This window comes from Parus major, chromosome 2 (genome assembly GCF_001522545.3).
Source record: "Parus major isolate Abel chromosome 2, Parus_major1.1, whole genome shotgun sequence".
Taxonomy (NCBI): domain Eukaryota; kingdom Metazoa; phylum Chordata; class Aves; order Passeriformes; family Paridae; genus Parus; species Parus major.
Genome location: NC_031769.1, coordinates 146844154 through 146871019, shown reverse-complemented (window position 1 = coordinate 146871019; position 26866 = coordinate 146844154). Strand labels below are relative to the sequence as shown.

The following is a 26866-nucleotide window of genomic DNA, read 5'->3' as shown; positions in this document are numbered from 1 at the left end:
CTTCCACAAGGCCACATAAAACCTGATGAATGTGTGTATTAAGTGGATGGAGTGTGGTGAATCAATACTAAAGTGGGCATTCTTTTGGTTCTCCTGAAAAAATGACTCACTTTGTGTTGTAGCAATTCTCCCTGCTGTCTGCTTATGTAACTTTAAATAAAACTCAGCAGTTTTTACTAGTGACCTTGAGGGAGGGTGGGTTGTTCTGAAGGTTGCAGACCATCCTGCACAAGGTCAGTGGTCTTGTCTGAGCCTGAAAACTGCAATTTCATTCCAAGCAATTGGACTGTTAATTCATCTGCCTGAATTTGGCCTGGTGAAACTCCCCTCCCTGCGGACCTTTGGGGTTTAGCAATGGCTATTTTAGCCTTACAGGAAAGGAGTCCTGCAGTTTGGAACTTGCCCCATCCTGTTGTCTTGGTGTTACTGTGCCAGAGGGGAGATGATTGTGTTGGTTTCAGCTTTAAAGTCGATGTTTGTATGGAAACAGCTGCTGGCTCCTTTGGTGAGGAGAAGTCCAAGAGTTGCTGAGGGGCTCTTGGCATTTTCAGATCTGAGAGGTGAAGAGGAGGACAGGCTTTAATGTGGGCCTACGGTTGGCTTAATTCATTTGTATTGATGGCCAGAAAAGAGGAACAATAAAGCTGTAGTGGTTTCCTGAGTTTTCAGAGAGATAGGAAACTCTGGTAAGTGGGGAAGGATCCTGGAGCATCAGACACTATGGGAGTTTTGGGAGAATCATCTCCTTGGCTTCTCTTACCATCTTCCCTGAGGGCAGGACATTAGAGGCCTTTTGTCTGTCCAGTGTAAGTTCTTACCATTCCCTTGGATGAATGTAATTCAACCATTTATTCAAGAAGTAAAGACATCCTGTCCAGATGGGCTATTGTTTCTTCTTTATCTGGAGGGTCTGAATTAGATAGATGCTTAAGACTTTCAGTAGGCTTTTAGCCTCCCAAATGCTGTTATCTACAGTCTGAAGATTTCAAGCCTTGATATTGCTGGTGCTAATTCCTGTTAACTGAGCTCATGGTGTGTTTTGACCGTGGCTGGTGTTGCCGCCAGCTGCTGCTGGAGGGGGGATGCTCTCCCTCACCCTGATAGTGGCTGCTTCTGCTTCTCTTCCTGTTTGGCAGCTTCAGGCAGCTGTGGCATGAAGCTAAGCCAGTCCTGAAAATTAAATCACCTGGCTTTTTGTTTTGATTTTTTTTTTCCCTGATAGTTTTCTGAGCCAGTTTTTGGGAACGTTAGCAGAGTACAGTGGCAGGGCGATAGCTGAAGCTCTGAGGGCCAACCAGGCATTACAGGAGCTCAGCTGGAAGCAGGAGTCTCTTGTGCCTCTCAGTGAAGTGAATCAGGGATCAGGCGTTCCGTTTACTGCCAGGAAGAAGTTCAGAGTACTATGCCAAAAAGATCAAGTTTAGTTTATTTTTAACTTCACATTTTTAAAACTGCCTCCCTACTGGCTTCTGGCTGCGAGGAGGAGGAGATTGGGAAAGCTCTGTGCACTTGTCCAAGCCCTGGAGCAAAGCCCTGCAGTCCTTTGCTCTCTGCAGCCAGCAGACTGGAGTGATGCTGTGGACTGCCAGGCAGGGAGGAGGTACTCCTTGCTCTTTTTCTCTTGGACTGCACTGGCTTTGCAGACACCATCTGCTTGTGGTTGACTAATTAGGAGCAGTAGCCAAGAGTCAATTTTCTTCTTTCTCCTTTGACATGCAGACTCATACCATGGTCTGTGCCTTTTACCATCAGACTTTGACATCAGGCTGGTGGAAGATAAAACTTAGCCACTTGTTCAGGAATTGCTGAGGGGAGGGATAACTGTGTTCCTTATGGTTCCTCACTGAACAATGAACTTTGATCTGGATGGTTTTGTGTCCCACTGGTTCTCAAAGTAGTACAAAAGGAGTGAAGTTTTTAGTGTTTTAGCCTTGAAACATGAGAGCCCGGTGTTGGTGTGTGGCTTCTTCGTGGAGAGCCTCCAGTTCAGTGTTGGGGTTTCCTTATGCCTCTTTAGAGGCTTGTTGTAAGACTTGGCAGATTTTTGGAATGAAAACTCCTGTTTGAACTGGAAGCTGGTATTTGGTGTTGAAGGCTTTGTCAGTGACCCTGGGTTAAGTCACTGAGAAACAAATGAAAGAGGTTTTGCTGAAGATACCACTTTTGTAAATAATTGTGGTGCTCAAGATCAGATCACTTGCTCCAAGGGGCTTGAAGTTTCTCTGGTATACAGCTGAGTAGGTTTTTATGTTTGTGAATACATAAATATTTTAATTGCTTTCCAAAAATGAAGTGAATCTTCGTGATTTTTTGGTAAATGCCTTGTAAGAAGAAGTATTAAGATTCATGCATAACTAAAATTAATTTCTTTCTTGTTTTCCTTTCCCTAGAATATGACAGATACCTAGCATCTAGCAAAACCATGGCAGCAGCTTACCTTGACCCAAACTTGAATCACACCCCAAGTTCAGGTGCAAAAACTCACCTCAGTACTGGGATGGAGCGTTCCCCAGGGGCCATGGAACGAGTCCTGAAGGTTTTCCACTACTTTGAAAACAGCAGTGAACCGACCACGTGGGCCAGCATTATCCGGCATGGAGATGCTACTGATGTCAGAGTAAGTTGGTTTTTAACATTCTTATGCCATCTTTAGGGTTAAGTGTTATCTTAGCATATGGGAGGTAAAAATCTGGAAGCAAACAAAAAAGTTTCATGGTTTATTTTAAAAGAATCTTGACTTGTTGTATATTTTGAGTTAAATTCAGGAACTTTTCAGTGGTACCAACCCATGTGACACCTCAGGGCAGGAATGAGAAGCTGGGATGAAAGTGACATTAAATGACATTTTGCATTTTTTCAAGAAATAATAAGAAATTAATGTATTTAATGTAAAATGTGTGTATTTACATGCTGAAAATGTTTAAATATAATGTGTACATCACTTAGGGAAAAAAATGCTGTTTGGAAGTGTGGGTAAACGGAGCTCTGAAGAGTCCCTTTTTTCCCCCCAGAAAGTCTTTTTGTCCATCCTCTCTCCCTGGTAGTCACCTGCTGCTTGTATTTTTACAATATTGTGCTTCAGTTCATCAATGGAAAAAACCCAAAGGTTGTTACTTTTTAAAGAATAAGTATCTCTAATCTTAGAGTTCTGTGGAAATGTTACATATGCATGAAAACACTTATTGTGAACTTACATCCTCTCTAATTCTGAGATCTTAGTTTTCTGCATTTATCCTTTAAATTTTTGAGATATTGTGGTATCTAAACTGTAACGAAGCCCAGTGTAATGTGTCAAATGCTTTTGTGGTTTGCTTGTTTTTTAATTATCCTCCAAGCGCAGAATCTTGCAGGGTGGTAGGTGGTGTGCGGGGTTGTTTTCTGCTGTGAGGTACTTGCTGTAGAAGCAGGTCCCCATCTGCTCCTTCCAACAGTTCTTCCAATTCCACTGCAAAGACATGATTCTGCTGGAGGGAGGGAGTTGTCATGGAGTGAAGGAAACTTGTTTCCCCCTTTTGCCCTCTATTAAGTTGTCTTTGTGCAAGAGAAAATGAAATAAAAAGAAAAAGCTAAGTAGTTTGGAATGTTTATCTCCCTGCTGCACTGTTTATTTCCTATCATGGCTGCAAGTGCAGAGCCCCAGGAGTATTCCTCAGTGGAGGAGGTCTTTGTGATCTTGATCACAGACCTGTGAAATCCAGGGATTTTCATTGGTGATGATTAGAAAATCTGTCTCTTGTCAATTCAGTAAGCTCCTGTATGTGTTTGGGGGTAATTTGGTGAGTGGACAGATGAGAGGTTCAACAACAGGAATCATAAGCTGCATACATTTTTTATGTGGAGTAAAGATTTTTTGGGTGCCACTTGAAATGTTTTTGCTACCTGACTTAATTATTAATGGTTTGCTATCTCTAATCTGATTGATTTGTTTCATAAAGTGCATTACTTAGTACAAGAGGAGGAAAACTATGTGTTAGTACGTTTTTAACCTTGCAAACCTCTTCTGTGGATAAATGTCCAAGGCTCTTGATGTGGTACTTGAAATGGAGGCTGTTTTTCCAAAGAAGTATGTAAAACCCTGGAAAACAAAAGCAGAGATTAAATCTGTATTTTTCCAGCTCAGGAATACCTGTGGTTATGGACTTTAAGGGTACAAAATCTTGGAGTTGCTGTAAGAAATTCAGTGCTGGGTTCTTTTGGCAGTTACGTATCATTTTTTAAAGCAAGAATATGCCATTTTTTTTTTTTTATAAAAGCAAGATCAAAAGAACAGGCACATAGCAGTTACTTGAGGCTTATCTTAATTTTTAATTTTTTCATGTACTTTTAATTGGATGTATGTTTCCAAAAAGAATGGGATTTTTGTATTGTTCTGATGGGTAGCTGTTAAACTTCCTTCTTTAATGAATGTCCTTCTTTTGTTATTTTGTTAAACTGGGACAGTGACTGTTGAATGTGAATGTGCAGGTAGTAAAGGTCTAGCACTGATGTATTACCATGACATTTATTTTAGAAACAGTAAACCCTTGTTGGAGTACAAGCCTACATTCCATTGGAATGACTGCTGTTCGACCAAGCTGAATAATTTAAGATTAAAATAGCCTGTAAGGTTTTTATGCCTCCTTTTGTGGAGGAGACATCTGCCATTTCTTCTGAATTACAACCTGAGGGAGGAGACTGGAGCTGGGTTTGTTTCCAAGGAGCTCTGAAGGAATATTCAAAGGTGAATGTGTTTGAGACAGCTCTGCAATTAAAAGAAAAAGAATAAAGGTCGTCCAAGACTACTCCCTGGTCAGCACAGCTTCTGGGGTGATAGCCGGGGAACATTTCCAGTGTTTGGGGTGCATTCCCAGTGTTAGAAGTCAGACTTGGTCTGAAATCTCCAGATGAGCCAATTAAAGGTGTTTCTGCAGCTAAAGCCAGAGGACTTTAGGGAATGTACCCAGGGAAAGTAAAGCTGGAATTTTCTTTCCTGATTTGTGGCTCCTAACATAATTATTTCTAAGAAAGTGTGGTTTGCCTTTGTGAATGAAGGATGTGTTTGACAGTCAAAGCAGTGAGGAAAGCCTTTTCCTCTCAAAAAATAAATAATAAAAAAAAAACCCAAAACCCAAAAGATATTATATCCTAAGCATAGAGTAGAAACAGTGATTTATCTGTATACCGTCTGTACAATTCAGTGGTCATGAAGGGAAACACTTTTCATTAAAACTCAGGTAGTTAAACTCATATGAACAGAACTCAGCTTTCTGTAGGAGTCCCTTAAAAGGCTGGACTGTGATTTCCTTTCTGCTTGTCTTAAAATATCTTTCACCAAGACAACAGTGTGGCTACACGTAGGCTTTGCTTTGAGGAGAACTTTAGGCTGTGGACCTCTGCTTATTCTGGATGGATTTAGTCCCTCAAAGACAGCTGTTTCCTCAGAGTGATGAAGGCTGTGCTCTGCAGTGGATTCAAGAGCAGCTTCTCAATTCTGGGAAGTACATTCTTGGATTTCAAAGAGCTGGCATGTTCTCTTTACCCTCTTTTTCTTTGGTGTTATACTAAACACATGCTTAATTTCTAAAAGCAAGAAAAGGCTTTTATGAATGTGCAAACAGTGGTCTCCTCCTGTGAATTTGTATGTAGACACAACCAAGCATTTGCCAGGGGAAGAAAGGTTGTTTGTCTTCACTGTTTATCTTGGTATGGCTTGTTTGGATGTGGTGTCTAGGTGCTTATGCACAAAGGGATTTCTAGGCTTTGGGCTTGGAGAGAATGCAGGGCATGCTCTGCCCTGCTCACTGCCTCAGGTGTGGCATGTGAGGAGGTGGGTGTTGCTGAGATGGAATTTTTTGGTTTCAAGTGCACCCTGAAAGTAAACACTGCCACCATGTCTTGATCAGCACTTAGAAAATCACCTCTGTTTTCAGATTGGTTGAAGCAGAATTGTAACCATAATTAAAATAATTAAAAATGCATGTAGCCAACTGAGTAGGTAGAGAATATCTGGGATTTTTAGAAAACAGACATTGGGAAGCCTTCTGTGAGTCTTTACAGGGGACTTCTGGTGAAGTGCAGATGATCTGTGCAGTCTCATTTTCCATCCCAGAGGTGCTCAGCTTGCATCAGTGATACCTTTTTAAAAACTTCTAGCCTTTAAAGCTTGTCCTTGATTCTTATCTAGTAGTTGTGGAAATAACAACCACAAATCTCAAATCATGTTATTGCCAGATATGTATCATACGTTGATTCTCAGAAAGTTTTTTTTTCTTCCAATTTTGTTATACTGTCTGGAACTTAAGCTGGATAGAGATAGCATTAAAACTTTTAACCTGTCAGATTTGTCCTTATTTTTGTAGTTGGAGAGAAGCATGGTTAGAGCTCTTGAACAAATAAAGATAGTGTTTAGGGTTCTCTTAACCTGTTCACAATTCAAATGTCTTTTTCTTCTTTTTCTATGCAGTACCTCCTTGAAATGTCAGCTTCCTTAATGTTGACAGAGTAAGAACTCAAAAAGCTGAATTTAAAAAGTACATCCTTAGCAAAGAGGAAGGACATTACCTAACATTAAAAAACCCTAAATGCAAGGAGCATACCTTGGCTACATCCCATCCCATTTGTGAAAAGACAAGAGCAAATTAATGGGCTTCCCTACCCATATGCAAATTCTTACTTCTCACAGGTGGAAGGCATGTGTGCAGGTTGGAAATTTGTGTATTCAAGTCTGTTCCCTAAGCTGAAACCTTCAGGGGAAGGGCTGAAGCGCATTCTTAACGTGCTTATTCATGCACAAATTACCTGCTTTAGTGAAGACCCTGAAGCAGGGTCTTCACTAAAGCAGTTAATTCAGCAGTGTTTCTGTGTTCCTGTGTGCTGCATCTTCTTTCCTGTTTGCCTCTGCTGTTCAGCCCATGCTGTACTTTCACCTATTGCTGCAAGAGAACAGAGTATTTGGTTGGAGATCCAGTTTGTGGTGGAGGAATGGAAAGACCCTGTAGTGCAAAGGTCTGCAATTCAAATGCTGTCCTGGTTAAGACACGTGTTTCATCTGGCAGCTGTGCCAGCTTCCTTCTTGCTGTTTGTTTTCTCTGTGCTGGCATAGGTGGTGAGACTGTTTTGGCAAACTCAATCCAAGTTAAAATGAATGATTGTCTTGCTGCTGTTTCAAATCCAGATCAGTTCTGTAATCTTGTTAGCTGCATTGTCTTGCAAACTGACACAGCTGAGAAGACTGGGGGGAGAAAGGAAATGCCTGTTTATGCTGGCACCATGCTGCTGCTGCACCATGAGGGGAATAGAGTATTAAAGCCTTATTGATGAACATCCCTTATCATCCACAGCAGCATTCCTGGTTTCCAAGCATTTCCTAAGAAGGATATTGTCTGTTCTGAAAAAGGACAAGAAGTGTGTCAGTCCAACCTCGGTTCCAGATGTGATTCCACCTGCTCACCTCCAAGTCTCTCCAGTTTTTCAAACCCATGTTATTTAGAGCCAATACCTGGACAAAAGGTGCCACACATCTACAGTGGCTACTCTGGAGCAGATCTGGGCTGCATGATACTGATTCTGACTGACTGATAGGTAGGCAGTAGTTGAACTCTCTGCTACCCAATCGTGGAAGGGCCAGATTTGCTTTATTGCTGCTCAGTTCCTCCCAAGCCAGAAGCTTGAGGAGTTGTAGGAGAATGGGCATGGGTGGAGCAGCTCTGGTGTATCTACTGTCATCTGTAAAGGATATGCAAATATATTAATCAGATAAGTTTTTTATCTACTGGGTTTCTTTTTTAAAATAGATTCCTACTAGATTTGAAGTAGATTCTTACTAGATTTAGTAACAGGAAGAGCAGCTTGGTCACACAGAGTTCTGTGGAAAGAGGCTGTGAGCACTGGCAGGAGTCAAAGCTGGGTATTTTTGGTGAAGTCAGCTCTTTACAGCAATAGCTGCATATTCAAATCTCATTTCTGCGTGTGTACAGTGATATATGTGCTTTGAGGCAGTGGAGCTATTTGATGTATAGAAGCAGACTGGAGTGCAGTGATTCAAAAATCAAATAGATGTGTGTAAAAATGTATAAAATCATTCCTGGTCTAGTATAAGAGCTAGAAAACTGGTGCAATTTACCTTTTTTCCTTCCTTTTCGCTGCTGTGTGCCTGCATGAATTGTACCAGATAACAATGCATGATTGTATGGTTATTTTGTAGCTGCCTCCCTTCTGAGAACCTGAAAAAGGTAGCAAGAGTTCAGAATTATGGATCTTGACTTGTAAACAAAAAGGTGTATGGTATGGTGATAATCAGTATACTAAGACAAAAGTACCCCTGGGCTTTAGAATGCCTGTTCACTTGTGCAGAGTACTTGTGATGCCCTTAGATGAGGCACACATGCAAAAAAACATTTTAAACCTAATGTAAATAGCCCTTTGACATTCTTCTGAAAATATCTGGATCTGTAGATGGCTTCAAGTCAACGTCTTGCATCAGTGTTTAACTGTACCAAAACTGGACCCAGGGGGGCTCTTAGACTTTGCAAGTGCATCTGAGGATAGGGAGTAGTAAAATATAGAATCACAGAAAAATCTGGGTTAGAAAGGACATTTAAAGGTTATCTATTCCAGCCCTGCTGCAACAATCAGGGACATTCTCAACTGGATCAGGTTGCTCAGAGCCAAGTCTAACCTGGCCTTGAGTGTTTCCAGGGATGAGGAATCCACACCTCTGGCAGCCTGCTCCAGTGTTTTACCCCCTCATTGTGAAAAAGCTTCTTCATAGCACCTAACCTAAATGTACTCTCTTTCTTTTTAAAGCCATGTGCTTGTATCCTATCACTTCATACCCTTGCAAAAAAATCCCCCTCCAGCTCTCTTGGAGCCCCTTTAGGCCCTGGAAGGGGCTCTAAGTTTTCCCTGGAGCTTCTCTTCTGCAGGCTTAGCAGCCCCAACTCTCAGCCTGGCTCCATGGGGGAGCTGCTCCATCTCTCTGATGGTCTTGGTGCTTCCTCTGGACTTGCTCCAACAGCTCTGTGTCCTTTCAGTGCTTGCCCCCAGAGCTGGATGCAGCTCTGCAGGTGGGGTCTCACCAGAGGGAACAGAGGGGCAGGATTCCCTCCCTTGCCTTGCTGCCCACACTGCTTTGAATGTTAAGCTTCTAGAAAACTAAATTTATTGTCAGCTTTTAAAACAGCATTGCTTTTATTTGGGAAGTGTGCAGTAGGATCAGAAAAATGCTGATTAATCCAAGAAGACTGGAAAGCAGGGCTGTACCAGCTCTGCTCTGTCAGTGCTGTCAGTGTGTGCTTGCAAGGTTCCTTGTGGAATTCTGTGTGGGTGTGCAGAGGTATTTGGGATGACAGATCTGAGTATGGCTTGAATATAAAAGCTTGGAGGCATTTGAGTGGATGTCTTACTTGAGCTGAGGTGTCTGTGTGCTGGAATGGTGACAGAATCCTGGCCACCAGGACAGCCTGTGTTGAGGCTGTGGTTTCAGTATGAACTTGTTGGGCTTTAGGGGCAGAGTTCTTGTGCAGGCTCATCACTTTCCCAGTCTTGCTTATCATATGATACACAAATGTGTTTGCTGGATAAGCGCAGTAATGAGGAAAAGAGGAATGTGGGCTTTTTGCTTTGGCTGTCAGACATAGTGTTGTCAGAGAACAGCCCAGATTTTGGTGTAGTGAGCACATCCTAGGGTTCTCCTTTATGGAAATTATAAATTAATTTTCATCAGACCTTTGCCATTTACTTTTGTTGAGCTTTTCATTTAAGTCCCCCATATAAATCTGTCGTCAGGAGTTACAATAGTTGAGATATAAATAGTGTTTGACATATTTGAAGTGCTGCATAAACATTAGCACGCTATGCCTGTGTCAGAGTTGCTACTTAAAGACTTTTTCTGGTGCAAGAAACTTTGCCCTTCCTACTAAATAAGGAAATTAGGTTTGTAGTCACACTGGGAGTATATTATTCTGTCTTCAATTTATTCATAGTAGCACATCAGTCTTCTTAATTTACAAGCAAGCAATTCATTTTCACTCATTTACAGAAGTGAAGTATTATTGATATATACTGGGAGAGCCAAGGGTACTGTGTGCCTTGCGGCCTTTCTCTGGTTGATTTTTCAGCATTCCTCTAAATACACTGTACTATAAATTTTATTTTTGGGCACATTCTCCTAATTTAGGGCAAATATTAATCTGTTTTTTAAATTAGCTGTGATGCATATCTGTGGGTTCATTAGACAAATGCGTGAAAATCAAAGCTATCCAGTTTTCTACCTATAGGAAAAGCTTTTTCCTCTTCTTGCTGGGGTAAACGGAGGGAAAGGTCACTTATCCCTTGCCTGTTATTGATAGGAAATTCCTCTGAAGGCTTCCCACTGTCTCTTGCTCAGCTGTACTAGTCTATTTTATGTTAAGGATGTAAATGTCAGCTTCAGAAACTTAATTAAAATCGATGTGATTATGGTAAACCGCACTGAAGTGGCAGATGATTGTGTGACTGCCTTGCAGTTGTAGGGAGCTGCCAACAGACACATGAAAACTCCTCAAGGAAATTTATATTCATGCAGGGATCCCCTGTACCCAAAGTGAAATCTTGTTCTGGACTAGGTTTCTGCAGGAATCAAGCTCTCCAACAGGGATTTCTAGCTGTGATTAATTTGAGGTCAGAAGTTTGTTGTGCAGGTTGAAACTGATGGTCTTTATTTGTTTTTTTCCACTCAGCAATCCATCTGAGGAGCTTCCTGAGCTGAAACAGTGGTTGCAGTAGAGTCTGGAGAGATTTCAGATTTCTTTGGCTGTGCTTCCAGCTAAAAGATTGTGGTGACATGTCTCAGCAGGATGCTGTAGTTACTATTGTGAGGTGGTTAAGCAGTTAAGTTGTTTGTCTGGAAACTTCTGATTAAGCATTCTCATCACTGCCACAGAGACCATGGGGCTGCTTTGGCAGGGCTCCTCACAGAGCCACTGTGGAAAGCACAGAGGCTGTCACCCACCCTGGAGTGATGGCAGTGGCTTTGTTGGACACTCCAGGCGTCTCCACTGGGTCTGTGGAGGTTGCCCAGGACCTGAGGAGACTCAACATGTTATTTACTGCTGATGGGAGTTAAATGCACTGACCTGACCTACAGTGCCAGTGCAAGCCTTGGGGATGCATCTTGGACTCTTTGGAAAGAACAGCCAGGGCTGGGGCAAGTCCCCGTGGCTGGATGAGCCTCCCTGTTCTGTGCTGGCTTCTCCTGATGGGACATGTGGCTCTAAATGTTTTAAAATTCAAATTCTCTGATTTATTAATAATAAAGTATATAAGCAAATAGATGTTTTACTAGAGACTGCAAACCAGTCATTTTGAGTGTCTTAATCACCATGTCTCCTTATTTCTCCATTTTTTGGTTCTAACTGTGGGTTGATAGCACCTGGAATGAGCTCTGCAGCTTTCCTAAACAACAGCGAAGAGAAGCACTTCATGTGTTTATTTCATATAAAGCACCACTTCTTCCTTCCTGACAGTACATGGCTTTTTAGAATATATTTTCCAACACTTGCACTTGACCTCCTATGCACCCATTCTGCTGTCTCTTTAGTGTTTGTGCTTTTCCTTGAGTTGCAGCATGTATTAATAGTTGATAATTATTTTCTTGGGCTGTGACAACAACTACCTCGCTGTGTACCTCTTCCTTCTTGCATAAATCCGAAAATATATGTATTTTGATTTTTGATTCTGTGATAAGTTTAGGCTTGATTGATGATACAGAAAAGACAGAGGCTTAAAATCTCGCTTGATTTTGGTGGGAATTAGGACATCTGACTTCTTCAGTCCTTTTGAAATCCCAGACTGAAGACTAGAGAGGGCTGTGATGTCCATCTTGATTCTTTCCTGAGTAAGCACTAATAGTTTCAGCTGAGCCTTATGCATCAGTAGTCTCAGTAGTTCATGGCTGTAGATAATTTTACCATAATTTTTTCCATTCCAAAGCCATTTCTTATCACAGCAGGCATAACTATCATCTAAAAACATGTACTTCCATTTTCATTATCAACTGACAGTGTCAGAGATGAGGGGAGGGATGGATTTCCAAAACGTAATGCTGTATGTTACATGCTTTGTGCAGGGTGCAGGAAGAGATGAAAATGATTTAATCTCTTCTGTTTGCATATAGAAAAGCTGGCACCATTCCCTTTGGATGAGAGCTCGCCTGCCAAAACGTTAGGCTTTACTAACTAAGCAGAGCTTGTCCTTTGGGTGAAGAAGAGGTTAAATATGCCTGCCTCTTTTGAGAATACTTGGTGGTGGTGAGTGTTTCCAGGGATACAGGCAACTGTTCTCTTTTGTAGTTTGTGATACAAAGACAAAAGAGACCTTCTCAAATGCAGACAAGAAACAAACTTAAACAATTTGCATTTAATGCAGATTTAAAACGTTCACTGACCTGATAATAGACCTTTGGAATTGCTGGGGAAGGATGCAAAAAGTGAACTGCTTTAAGACGAGACAAGATGAGTAATTGGAAGAGTTTCACAGAGGGCTGATGAATGACAGAAACAATGCTTGGCTTGGGAAATCCACTGGGATAAAAATAGTCTGAGGTTAGGAGAGCACTTGGGGGAAGTGTTCCTGTGAGCACTTGGAGGAAGTGTTCCTGTGTGCTTTCCTGGTGTTGCCTCATCCCTTGGCACCCATCTGTGGCCCCTCCAGTTCCTCCTTGAGTTGTTTCAGTGAGGTGCCTGCGGGGAGCTGCTCGTTTGCATCAGACCTTTGTCCTGGCAGCTCGGGCACCTTCTGACTGTCAGGACAGGCTGTGGCTGGTGAATCTGTGGTGCTGCCAGCTGCTTGAAAGCTTGGATTTGCCCAGAGTGTTGTGAAATTTCCCTCCCACGCAGTATCATCCTCTGCAAGCCTCCTGCTTGCTTTGCTGCTGCTGTCCATCTTCCTTGAGGTCTGGGCTCACCATCCACTTAGCACTGGTTGTCCAACCTGAAGGCATGGGAGACAAGGGAAATTTGGGCCACTGCAGGTTCTGAAACAAAAAGATGCTTCTGAGGATGCTCACATTGCTGCTCTCAGACACAGGGTCCTGTTGGGCTTGATGGAACCTCTTCTAACTCAGTCTCCATAAACTTACTAAACATGGCTCATGTTTCCTTCCTGTAGGCTTGAAAGAATTTTGTTTTACATTCCTCTGTACTGTGTTGCTTCTGAAAGATTATTTAAAGGTTGCAGTTTGAGGAGATGTGTGAGCTGATTTAACAGCTTGATATCACCTCACCAACAGCATGATTCCACTCCTACATGTGTCATCTTCCCCCTCTATTCAGATTTAGTGCTTTCTTAATTCTCTTCTTGCTGTTAGTTTTCTGCTTGCTTAATTTGCAGAATCAGGCTTTTAAACAATTTCTTCAGGCTATAAAACAATAAATTTTGGGAAGCAATCACAGAGTAATTTAGGTTGGGAAAGACTGCTTAGGTCATCATATCCAGCTATGAACCCAGCACCATGACCAAGTTCACCACTAAACAGTGTCCTCAAGTGCCACATCCACATGGTTTTTGAACACTTCAAGGCATGATGACTCCACCACTTCCACGAGCCAGCCAGCCAGTTCCAAGGCTTTTACCCTTGCAGTGAAGAATTTGTTCTTAATACCCAATCTAAACTTCCCTTGGTGTAGCTTGAGGCCATTTCATCTCATCCTGTCCCTGTTCCCTGGGAGAAGAATCTGACCCCTGCCTGGCTTCACCCTCCTGTCAGGGAGCTGAGGAGACTATTAAATGTCCCCCCTGAGCCTTCTTTTCTCCAGGCTGGGCCCCCCTCAGCTGCTTCCCACCAGACTTAGGCCCCAGACCCACAGTGTCATCCTACAGAAAACCCCCTCACCTAACTCACTCCAGAAGGCCACTTCTGGCTCCTGTAGAGCTTCCACTGGTTATGTATTGTTTTGCTGGAATTCAGAGCAAGAATCGGCAATTTGTGCATCTCTGTGTGCATCTCTGTGTGTGTGTGTGTGTACCTGTATGAGTGTTTTCAGTAGGAAATTTTCAGACCAATTTTCAGTAGGAAATTACAGGCACAGAAGCAAAGGCCTGTGAATGCCTGAGAGAGGTGTCTGGGAGCAGCGATAGCCCCTGCTCCTGCTGAGCTCCTGCAGCAGGGATCTGCTGCCTTGCAGAGACACACAGCTTTCCTTTGAGGGCTTGTGAGGCAGCAGTGGAGCTCCTGCTGGCTCCCTAGTGGGGATAAGAGCAGGACAGCCTGGCATGCTGTACTGAAAGGTTGCTCATCCCTGCTCCTGTACCACATTGGATTTTTAGTTACTGCACGTCAGACCTTTCTGATGTCTGACACGGCAATCTGTTACGGGTTTATGTAAAAGGTTCCTTTCTTGGGCAAGAGATCCTCAAACTCTGAAACTTACCTCAGGGCAAACAACATTTGTTGTGTTTGAGAATGTTCCCAAAAAATCGTTGCTTGCCTGGTTTTATAAGGGATCTCTGCTGAATCTCAAATGAGTCAGGGAAGGAGGGGGAAGGAAACCAAGGGGCTGTGGTGTGACCTATGAAATCCTGGCTATTGGGGCACTAATGAGGATGAAAGTCCAAGATGATTTTCTGGTTCTTGATGGAGAGCAACTTTTAAAGGCTGCTGGTGTTGTTTTTTTTTTTTTTAAACTAACATATCTTGCTTTCATCCACAAACCTGCTTTTGAAATTTTGGCTTTTATGTTACTCTGATTTTACATAGAGGAAGTACTGGCCTAAATCTGATAAGATGCATGGAACATATTTACTGATGTTTACTGAAGTCATACTGGTAAAACTTGTAACTGGTTGTGTGAAAGAGTAGCTTACAATATAATATATTTAGTATTTTTAATAAAGTTGCTACCTATGTGCTGCTTAGTATTTTGTGTAGGGTATTACATGATAATATTTAAGATTTTAAAAATACGTATTTATTGTATTTTACAGCTTGTAAGGAGTTTGTGTTTCTCTGTTTTAGGGCATAATTCAGAAGATCGTGGACTGTCACAAGGTGAAAAATGTGGCCTGCTATGGGTTACGGCTCAGTCACCTGCAGTCTGAGGAAGTTCACTGGCTGCACCTGGACATGGGGGTGTCCAATGTGAGAGAGAAATTTGAACTAGCCCACCCTCCAGAAGAATGGAAGTAAGAGTATAAGTCTGTTCAATATCAGTCATATGAGTCTTCCTGCCTTGTCATTAAGAATACTCTGTAATTTGATTTGCTAAGAACTTCTTGTAGTGGAATAGAGCTGGTAGAATAGGGGGAAATAAATCCACCAAACTTCCTGCTGTGAGCAGTGTTTTGTTTGCTTTGAAGGGGTTTTTGTTGTTTTAAGGAATTTCCCACAAACTGAAGAGAAACCTGGGATTTAGAGGAAGCATGAAATAGGAACAGAAATCTCCTAATCATTTGTGCTGAAATCTGCAAGTTTTGTCATACTTGAAAATTTTAGGATGAGAGTGCTATTCCTAGTTGAGGTATAAGCCCATAGTTCCAATTTTAGAAGGATAAATCTTGTTCTTTAAATAAAGCCAAAAGGCTACTGTTAAGTACTGGTTGAACTTATCTACAGACTGATTAGGAGAAATGTGATTTGAAAGGAGTAAAATACAGTCAAAAATCATTTTATCCCTTTCCTGTTACGAAACTTCTCAGTTGTTAAACTTACTTATATTGAGGCCCACAGCCAATAAGTGATATCTGCCTTCCTTCTGACTGTGATATTCTCAAATTATACCAGTAGCAATGAACAGTAGAAAGATAACTGCAGAATTTTTGGGGTTTTTCATAGCCTGGGCACATTTGCTAAGGTTTTTTGTGATGCTGGTTAGTTGATAAAAGGAAGTGGCATGACCTAAGTATCTTCAGCTTTTTAGGAGGGTAAACTGGTGGTGCCTGCTCAGGAGAGGACATAAGGAAACTGTCCACTTTCTTGGTAGAAAGACAAGAGGAAATGAAAATTTATTTGCAGAAAGACACGGTAGTTTACTAGGGAAAATGGGGAGCTCAGAGTTGGAAAATACCAATAAACCAAACAGAGATTAAACCAAAGAATAGATTACTGTGGTTGCTCATTCATTGCAGCAGCATTGTGCATCTCTTTCTGTGGTTTATCTTCATAACCACAATCTGTGCAGAAGTTGCTTGTTATTTTAGAGGCTGCACATACCTTCTGCAAAATTATTGTAAATAGTCTATACTTAATGTCTTGCAAATGGATTTATTATAGTCTAGCAGATGTCACAGATGGAAATCTTCAGTCTGTAAATTCTCTTTAGGGTCCTGATTTTAACAAATTCCACAAATTCAAAGAAATTAGGAATGTTTAGAACCTGTGTTTCGGGAATGTTGCATATTCTCTTCTGTGTATGTTACATATTTTTGTTTCTGTGATCTAAATGGGTATTTTCCCTCACAAGAAAATTTTCATTGATAATATTGTGAAATCACAGCTTAGAAAGGAGAAGATTCCTGAGTCCTTTCCCTGGTAGTGGTGCTATCATGTGGTGGATGAGATGTGAATAATTTATGCTGCGGAAATTTGTTGCCTAGTGTACCAATGTCAGTTCCATTTTTATAAGGAGATACAACTTGTGTGGTACACATTGCAGAACACATTTAATTGGTTTTAAAAACAAAGTTAGATATTGTTTTGAAGCTTGTGGAAAGGAATTGTATAAAATGCTCATGAAAGAGCTATGATAAGGTGTAAATTATTCAATACCTTTCCAAGTGTCATTTAATGTGTTATCAAATACATGCAGCCTGACATACCTTTTAAACCCAGAGAGATTTGCTGTGCATAATCAAAATGCTGCTGTCATATTTGTAATGCCATAACACAAAGTGTCTAAGATCATATGACAGTACTTGTAGAAATATTTAGATTACCAAAGGGGAAGTAGTCTTTGAATGGTTCTTAAATTAAAAGCTTCCTATAGTGTTAGTAAACCACTAAATACCTCATGTGGTTATTTTATTTTTATCATCCAAATTAAAGGGTTGTGTATTCACAGTGTTCAGAAATTACATCTTGGAATTCTTATGGACTAATCCAGGTACTAGAAGTTACGGATTGTCAGTAGGTTGCGCACAGAAGTTACCAGAATAAAATCCATCACCCAGCAGGATGAGCCAGGGATAGCAGGATGTGGGGCTCTTAAATCATAGATAACACCAACCCTCATCATTTTGTGTAATACTAAGCCTTGAACAGCAGGCACAGCTGCTGTCCTTCAGTTCTCCAAAAAACTGCTGTGTGCCAGAGCTCTGTTCCTTTTGCTGGTATTTTGTGTCACACAAAAGAAATATCAAAGAGGTTCATGGAGCAAGTTATGTGTGTTGGAACACCCTGTTCCCCACAGGGCAGACACCTCCTAGCTGTGTAGTTTGGGTTTGTAAAGCAGGTCCCTGTAACCAGGTGACATCCATGCTGTGGCTCTGACAGGTGGGAGACACCGCAGTGCTCAGCAGTCCTGGACTGTGAGTTTTGGTAGCTGTGATACAAAAGCCCTGGCAAAGATACAAGGCTAGATCACCTGTGGGATGGTTTCATGAGTTGACCAAGTTGATCTAAAAGATCTGTCCCTCTCCTCACTGCACTCTGGCTTCCAGTTTCCAGTGCTTTTCCTTTCCTTCTTTGAGCCCTAATTAATACCTCTATAAGCCTTCTACAAGTTGATGCAGTTCATTAAACTCGCACTAGACTTCTCCTTTGTGTGCCCTCTTGGTTCTCATCTTCTCTGTTCTGGTTACTTTTCTGTTGATGTGAACTGAATCAGAACCTGCTGGAGGCAAGGTTGGGACTGGCAAGATTATTTCTTTCAGTGTCACAAATTATTAGGAGTTGGATCACACTTTATTTTTTGGCTTCACCAGCTGCCCTGGTAGTGCTTGTTACTGACAGGGAAGCTCCTAGACTGGTTCAGTGGCGTTCACTCTGCTGTAGATGGGTCACTAAACTGTACAGCTTGTGAACTCTGTTGATGCCCACCTTTGTGAGGTGTGTCACAGTGCTGCTGTGCCCCAGTAGAGGGGCAGAGCAGCAAGGAGACTGCTGATCTTCCAGGAATAATTCATCAAACATAAGGGGAGTGATCATCAGCTGGGACACTTGCTCCGAAAGCAGACCTGGTTTCTGAGAAAGGAACATGTCATCCTTGTCAGCTGGCTGCATTTCAAAGACAGTAAGTTTAGAGGATATTGAAAATTGAGCCCATCCTTGAGTTGGCCTTTGGAAGTCGGCTTCCTCATTCCCACAGGCCCAGGCAGAGATTAGGTTATAAATAGATAATGAAGGTCACACATGGTGACTGTCCCAGCTGAGCAGCTTTGCCTTACCTGATTTCCTCATGAGATCCTGTTGCAAAAAGCAGCACTTTCATGGCTGATCAGTTAAGACAACACATACCTGTAAAGGGGAGAAATTGATTTTCCTCAGTTTGGTTTTTGGTTTGGTTTTTTTTTAATCCTTGAGAGTAATGGTGTTCTGCATCCTAGAATCACAGAATTGTGATTCTAAGGTCATCAAGCCCTACAGTTAATCCAACTCTGCTAAGGCCACTACTAAACCATGTCCCCAAGTGCCACATCTGTTTGTCCTTTAAATCCCTCCAGGCATGTGATGCCACCACTTTCCTGAGCAACTACTTCCAATCTTTGACAGCCCATGGAGAAATTTGTTCTGATAGCGAATATCCAATTTTCTGATCTATAATTCAGTGTAAACCTTACCTGGTGCAACTTGTGATGGTTTCCTCTTGTCCTATCTCTTGTTACTTAGGAGAGGCTCTCCCCTACCAAGCTACACTCTTCTGTCAGGGAGTTGTAGAGAGTGATAAGGTCTCCCCTGAGCCTCCTTTACTTCCTCTGCTGCTCCTCACCATATTTGTGCTCCAGGGGAGATTTAGGTTGGCTATTAGGAAAAAATTTTTAATGGAAAGCATTGTCAACCATTAGAACAGGCTGCCCAGGGAGGCAATAGAGTATCCATTCTTGAAAGTGTTCCAGAAAAAGTGTGATTTTGGCACTTGAGGACACTGTTTAATGGTGAACATTGTGGTGGTGCTGGGTTGATGGTTGGACTTGAAGATCTTAAAGGTCTTTTTCAACCATAATGATTCTGTCATTCTAAAAAGGACTGGATTAAAGAGCCCCCAAAAAGTAAGGAAGGAAGTCTTTTTTTTACACAGACTTGTTTTATTCTATGTCAGTCTCTGCAGTTGTGTTCAGCACTAGATTTTAGTGGCTGTGGCAGAATAAAAAACAGGAGAGTCTCTGCTTTTCTGTGCTGGATAGTGTGTGCTCATGGTGCCTTCTCTCCCTGATACATAAATAACTGGAGGTACAACTTGGCTGATACTTAAATTTTAGTGAATTAAGTGAAATTAGTTATCTGCTTGGGATCATGAAATGTAAAGGTTGATCAGCAATAGAAGGTGATTCTGTGTTCATTTATATATGAGAGTAATCTGTGAGAGTTTGTCTTAACTGTGACTTTGAGTCTCTTTGTTTATCTGTGTCCTTGTGTCACAAAATGGTTTGGATTGAGAAGGACATTTAAGGATCACTGACTCCAGCCCCTGCCATGGGCAGGGACACCTTCTGCTGTCCCAGGTTGCTCCAAGCCCCATTCAGCCTGGCCTTGAACACTTCCAGGGATGGGCCAGCCACAGCTTCTCTCTGTGCCACCACATTCATTAAAACATTTCTTTCTTATATCCAGTGTAACTCTACTCTCTGTCAGGTGTTCTCAGCCTCTTCCACATTTCACTCTTTAATTTAACATGTTTTCTGTGCACAGGAATTATAAAATACATTGCCATACTAGAACAAGACATCATTCTAGTATTCTCAAAACTTTTTCCTTATTTTAATGGTTTATTACAGGACAGTGTGTTTTCAATGAATTCAAAGTAAATAAGAATATTGCAACTTCTGCTTGCAGTGGAAGCCTGGGCAGCATCTACCCCTAGTAAATTTTTACCAAATCCCTATGTAAATCTTGATTACAGGCAGCCAAATCACTTGCTGAAAAGACGTTCTTGTCCTGCTGAAACCAACAGATTGAAATGTTGTAATATTTGCTCTTATCATGAGCAGATTGTTAAATATACTTACTTTGGGAAGTACTGTTAAGAGCGTTAGTTAGGATATGTGGTGTTGGCACAGCCCAAGGGATGGAGACATTCATTATCAGGCTTTCATTGAAGGAATGTGTCAGAGAAGGAAGCAAACAGTCTGTGTCAAACACTGTGGGCTGTTAGCACAGGACAAGCAATAATACTAAATTTAGGGATTGGAAGCAGAAGTTTACAACTGGAAATACTACTAAATTTAGGGGCTGAATGCAGAAGTTAAGGTTTGAGAAGGGATACAGATTAGGTGTAGGTCGTGGGTCAAGGCTCACTCTGAATTTCCCTCACTTCTGGTGTACACTTACCTTAAAAAATATGACTGTCAGGTTCAAAACTGTTTGGCTTTTGCATATGTCTTGATGATGAATAGAGGAGCAGGAAACCTTTTTACAGAGAAAACCTGTCAAAACCTATGGAAAATCCAGAGGTGAATATTGATCAGAGGGGAGTGTTGATCAGAGAAGGAGCAGAGTCCTGTTCCTTGTTCTCATGTAGGATGTGGCTCCCTGGTGAGTGACACTGTTTGTCACTCCTGGAGCAGCAGGATCAGCGTTTTAAGTCCCTGCTTGTGAGAAGCAGAGATAAAAGCTGTTACCAGGGGTCATGTCAGTGCTTCTGGCAGCTCATCTGTTGTCACCTAGCTGGGGCCTCCCTTCCCATGGATCTGGAGCTTATCTGCTGCAAGTCTTGATGCTTCGGTCCTTTCTGTAGCTCTGAGTAGGCAGCAGGGCTCTAAGTTAGCTTCTGTTAAAAAGGTCCTTTGTGAACATCTCCATGAAATGTCAGTTACAGATAAATTCCAGCTTAGTTCTCTTGAGTAATCAAAAAGGAAATTTTCACTTAGTTTTCTAAGTTTCTTTTGAGTTTATTCATATTTTTAAGAATGTTGAGAGGAAATCTTAATTTTAATTTTGCTCAACAGCCTCTTTTTCTTGTTTTTCAGATATGAATTGAGAATTCGGTATTTGCCAAAAGGATTTCTAAACCAGTTCACTGAGGACAAGCCAACTCTAAATTTTTTCTATCAGCAGGTATGTTCGGTTCTTTTACTTTGTCTTTTGCTGATTTTGCTGAATTTAGAAAACTCTGGGTTTGTTTCTGTTGGTAGCATGTTACTGCAGAAACAGAAAAAGGGAAATAAATTAAGGTTATATATATAAAGCAGAAAGGTCACAAAGTGCATAGCAACTTTCTCCTTGAGAAGTGGGGAGGAATATGTTCCAAAACCAGGGTGATTCTGCAGGTAATAATTGTCTTAACTCAGATAAAATTGACTGTTGCTCCAGTGGCTTTTTACAGTTATTTCACACTTGATTAAACTGATGAATTTCTTTCTTTTTGCAAGTGTAAGTAAGTGACAATTTCACGACAAACCATCAAATACTTTTTCCACTCACATCCTTAAGTTATTTTCTTGGGCTTAAAATCCCTTCTGGATTACTAAAACTGCATAATAGTCAAAGTTTCTATAAATGAAGCACTAGAATCTAATTTTGTTCAGCTGAATTATTTTAATCTGCCTTTAGACTGACAAACTCACACTAAAACCTTCTGGGGATATTTTTAGGGGAGTCAGGACTAGAATGGTTACCCTGTATCCTAACTTCAGCAAGCACAGTTGTACAGACACATTCTTGTCTTAGGTAAATTGCTTTTAATTTTTTTTACTGTGTGATGTAATTTTTGTATTGAGCTATGATGAGGTTGACTTCTGAAAAGACACCTGCAGTGCTTCTTTGGACTTCACATTCTAGTTTAAGTGATTTGGGTGATATGCTTAATAAAGCCTGAAATATCTGAATTTTGGTGTGTTTTTAGTGTAATACTTCCAGGGGTTCTTGTACAACAAAATCATGTTCCTTTTTTCCTTTAGCAGCAAGGAACTTACTTCACACTGGCTTTAAACACAGGAGAGTTGTGTTTCCCATGATACAAAAGTGGGTGATGAGCTCCAAAATAATCTCCTGAACTCCATCACTTTCCTATTTGACACCTGGCAAGCCTGCAGTGGTCTCTGGTTTCTGCCTCAGGAAACTGTTTCTTTAAAGCAAGAAGTTGGAAATGCCAGAGGAATATTTGCTAACTTCTAACGAAATTTGGATATCATTACAAACAGATACAAATGGCTTTTGAAGGTCATTGGGATGGATGGGCTAAGCTTGACAGCTGCCTGTATCTGACAATGCCCTGAATCCCAGTACTGCTCTAAAATGAAAATCAGAGGTTCTTGTCTCCTTGCTCTGCACACACCATCCAGTTTATTTTCTCTTCCCCTTTCTTTTTTCACCTTATATTGAGGTATTTCTGAAACCAGTGTTGTAAAAGTCACTGCTCTTTGTTTTTGGGTGCTGTAAGGTATTTGGGTCTCTGTTGTCATGGAAATCAGGTGCAGAACTTTCCAGAGCTGTCATTCTCTATCCATGATTCTGCTTTGCTCCATAAATTTCACTTGTCCTCTTGGATAAACTAGGACAATAACTTGTATGTGGTAAAGTGTTAAGGCAGCAGCAGTGACGTATGAAAGGAAGGCTAGAGAAGAATCTAAGCAGTAACACTGCATCATAAACCAGACCTGCAGCAGAGGGGGGGATGAAAAAACAGGAAAAGATGATTTTTTCACATTCTGTTTCTATCTCAGTGTCATTCCTGCAACATTTTAACATCTTCATTTGCTAATCTCTGCTCTCAGTCGGACGCATCATGTTGTGTGTAGGCAAGAACAACAGAAAGGACAGAACTCATACATGCATACATAGATATCCTGAGCTTTCTGCACAGAAGTAACTGCTACAGAGAAGGAGCATAGAACCCAGTTACAGAATTCTGAAAATCTGACAGAGGCAACATCGCTGTTGTCAGATTGGCTTTTCTCAGTGTAAAACTCAAAGACATTGCTCTCTTGTGTGTTACAAATGAGTAAAAAATACTTTTGTGAGGACTAGATACCTGTGATTTTCTTCTCAGGATGAGACTGGGAACCTTATTGCTGACTTAGTAACATCCTAACACATAGTTTGTGTATTAAAAATGTATAGCAACAAATTTAAAAGTTCATGGAGAAGGACAAGAAACATGGTTACCTCTGTAACCCATGGATGTTAGAATTGTAATGATTTTATTGAATCTGAGTTGCAAGCCACAGTGCTGTTGAAAGTTTAAATCCTCAAATGATCTTCATCTTCTGGAAAAGTACAGAACATTTTGTAAAGATAACAAAATGTTACCTTAATCACCGTCAACAGACAGGGTTTATTCATCCAGCTCACCCAAACCACAATTATCAGGCTGTTAAACCCAAAGCTGGCACACGTTTGTGCCTTCACATGCATGACTACTCCCATTCACTTCAGCGAGTGCGCTGCCCTGTGCAAATCCGTGCATTTCAGGCTTCTCAGCTTGGGCTTGATATGTGAAATAGCTATTTTCTCCTTGATTTTTGACTGTTTTAAGGATGCTGTGACCTTTCTGTGTTTTTGAATATTCTTCATCTTCAAGAGTCTTGAACAAATCAAGAACCTGTGCCCAGAGCTGTTTGTGGCTTGACGTGCTGTGATCGTGGCGCTCGTTCTGCCATCTGCGGTGGGCGTGAGCTGCTCTTAATTGGAAGTGTAAAGCAGGGCACTTAATGAGACCTTTCATTCTGCAATCTGTACAGCAAGGGATTAAAATTAGTGTGTGGGAGCAGGGGGGAAACCACACAACTCGTTAATAACATCAGAATCAGTCCCACTAAAGATGCAGTGTGGTGCCTCTTGTGCTCAGGCTGTGCTTCAGCTTTGAGGCCAGAGATGGGGAGAGGCTGATCTTTAGGTCATTCCCCTTCACTGGAGGAGCTGTGTGTTCCAGTCATGTCATTTCACATCTCATTTGAGAGCTCTGATCAACAAACTAATGCTGGAACTGTGTCTTTTTGTTTTGTTACTGCTCTCTTTGGCAGGTGTCAGAGGTAGTGGGTGGCAGGACTTCAGGGTTGTCTCTTGTCAATCTGTGGAGCATTTAGGTGGTGATTCTGCATCGACTGCATTACTCCCTTGGGCCCAACTGCTTACACTGCCAGCCAAATTAGGCAAATTGGATCCCACCCAGTGCTGTTGGAATTGTGAGGCTGAAGTATTCAAAAATCAGGAAAAGCCAGATTTATGGTTATCTGCACAGTTGGCAGATGCTCACTGCACAGGTTTCATCTGCCAGCCTTCAGTTGTGTCCTGTGGTATTGAATACCCAAATCTGAACCAAAGTGAGCTCTAATCCCACCCACAAAACCTTAAATGTGAAGTACAGTGAAGAAAAATAAGTTTTATCAAGAAATAGCATCCTTTGTGTGTTTGTGTATGTGTGTGTTCTGTTGACTGTTTTGTAAATATCTAATGAAGATATCTTGATTTTTGTATGATATTTTAAAGCATTTTTCAGAGGAAACAAACGTAAAGGTACAAAAGGAGAATTAAAAATCACAGGTTTTGAGTAATGAAACAAGATTTCACCATTTTCCTGTCCTTGGGAGTATTTTCAGTTACTTTAAATAAGTGTTGGTGAAATTCCTAGTGAGTGTCTTCCTTCCCTGTGCTCCAGTGGCATGGTTGTTGGGAAGTGGAGATAAAATAAAGGTGACAGGCTTCTCTATTTTGCCTTAGTAGCCGAGTGAGGAGTGAAAGCCATATCTCAAATCAAGACAGAATATGGCTTTTAAAAACATTCATGTAATGAGAATCAGACGTAAGCTACTTGAATTGCCTTCCTTTTATTGTGGGAAGAGAGCCTGCACACATTTATCCTTGAATAACATGTTAGCCTGCAGTAATTGGAGATGGTTTATCCCTTGATGAAAAGGGAATAAGCATCTGTATGGGGGGTGGGGGCAGCTCTTGGGCATCAGCTGTTCCATTGTTGCTGTCCTTGTGCTTCAAACAGAAGACTTTTAAAGTAACTTTTGGGGTTGTTTTTTTTTAGATCCCAGTGAACAAGAAAAGGTTGTTTTTATCAGTGTTGAATTTTTCTTTTGCCTTGTTTAGCCTGCGGTGTGGAGCTACCCTGGAGTAGTTAATATATATATAATAAAGGAGACCACAGGACTGAACTGTGTTTTGAATTTGCTTTTTAAAAATAACCAAAGTTTGTGTAAGAAGGAATTGCAAGCAGGGGATGATCTTGAAGTTAGGGCAGGTCAATGATAGCCTGAAAAAATTGAGCTGAATTCTGTGCAACAAGGGCTCTGTGTCTCACCAGACAAGTACACTGCAGGTTCATTTTCATTAGAAAACTGTTTTAAAAAAGAAAAGAGAGAAAAAAAAATGATACTGTCTTATTTAAAAAAAAACAGTAAGGGAAAAGCATCCTATGAAAAAGTGGAGAAAAAGTGTTCTGTGGACAGTTGGCACTTCTCTGTCTCTGTAGTGTATGTGAAGATTATGTTCACACTCAAAAAGTATTTCATTAAATGAAAGATCTCTATACTGTGGCAGATAAATACATCATGCAAATTAAATTATTTTTATAACTCTGTCCCTGACATGTAGGAAATTTTAAGTCCAGGCAATTACTGTAATAACTTAATGATTAAAGTTTTATAAGGCTTAGGTGCATGCGATGTAATTTGAATTGCAGGCTGGGAATTAGACTCTTTAACCTAATTAAATAACAACATCTCTTACACCCTAATAAAAATAGGAGACCTAAAGCAAATGACTTTGACAGGAAAGGCTTTGAAGGAAATGAAGGACATTGGGAGAAAAGCTGTTGCTGTTCCTGATGTTGGCAGCCTGTTTTTAAACAAAAAGCCCTCAACAAAACAAAAAAAAAAAACCTACCTAAAACCCAGCAGATCTTTCATGAAGAGTTAAAGGCTGAGAAATGCCCTACAGGGAGGTGGCAATATAAGAATTGCAGCTGACTGAAAATATACTAAAAATACCTTTTTTGATAAAAATATGAGTGAATCTGAACCTTTCCTGTCTGATCTTTACAGCTTGAAAAGACAATTAAAAGGTTGATTTCCTTGATAAGGCTAGGTTTCTGAAGTCGCTGAAATTCACAATATTCCATAAAGTACTTATTTTTTCCTGTAAAAGTTCATTTACACCCTCAAAACTATTCTGGCATTCTTGTTTTAGGCTCTGCTGTTTGTATAGTTGTGGAGCTACTTTGGCTACAAATGTTCTGTGTCCAATGTCTGCTTTCCCTTACTGCTGTATGGTAGGAATGTGAAATTTCCTCATATTCCTTAATACCTCCTCAATGGTCAGCCAAGCTCAGGCCAAAGGGAAAGGCTTACTTTGATTTAAAATTTCCACCTGTCAGTCAGAGCAGTGAAAATCATCCTTGTGGGCTTTTCTTGAATTGCTCATAATTCAGCCTGATGAATTTAAAATGCCAGGGACAGGTTTCCATGTATTGATGTATGGATATGTCTCTTTAGTAATCTGAAACAAAATGTTACTGAAAATTAACATATTAAGTTGTGTATAACAACAAAAAGAAACCCACAGAAAAGTTGATTTACACTGATGCTTGGATTCACTTGATCTGGAAACTCAAATCACTTGATCTGGAAACTCAAAATGGTGTGTTGGAGAGCAGAAGTATAAAATCAGCTGGGAGCAAGGATTGTTTAGTAGGTTGAGTTCTCTATGGCTCCCAAGAGTCCAGTCCTACTTTGTGGAAGGGCTGCCAGAGGCAGCAGCGTCTCTTGCAGTGACATCTGGAGCTCAGCCCACTCGGACAGACGGCATCATTTT

At 41.0% G+C, this 26866-nt stretch overlaps 1 protein-coding gene across 13 annotated transcripts in view; it reads left to right on the top strand.

Annotated features, from left to right (window-relative positions):
- The window catches only part of PTK2 (protein tyrosine kinase 2), a 190985-nt gene that overhangs the window by 80051 nt on the left and 84068 nt on the right, over positions 1–26866 (top strand). For all 13 annotated transcript variants that reach the window (XM_033512470.1, XM_033512471.1, XM_033512472.1 and 10 more), the window contains 3 exons: positions 2391–2617; positions 14972–15138; positions 21076–21163. In XM_033512470.1, the coding sequence (XP_033368361.1) occupies positions 2423–2617; positions 14972–15138; positions 21076–21163 (450 nt within the window). In that variant the 5' untranslated portion in view covers positions 2391–2422. The remainder of the gene's footprint in view (positions 1–2390; positions 2618–14971; positions 15139–21075; positions 21164–26866) is intronic.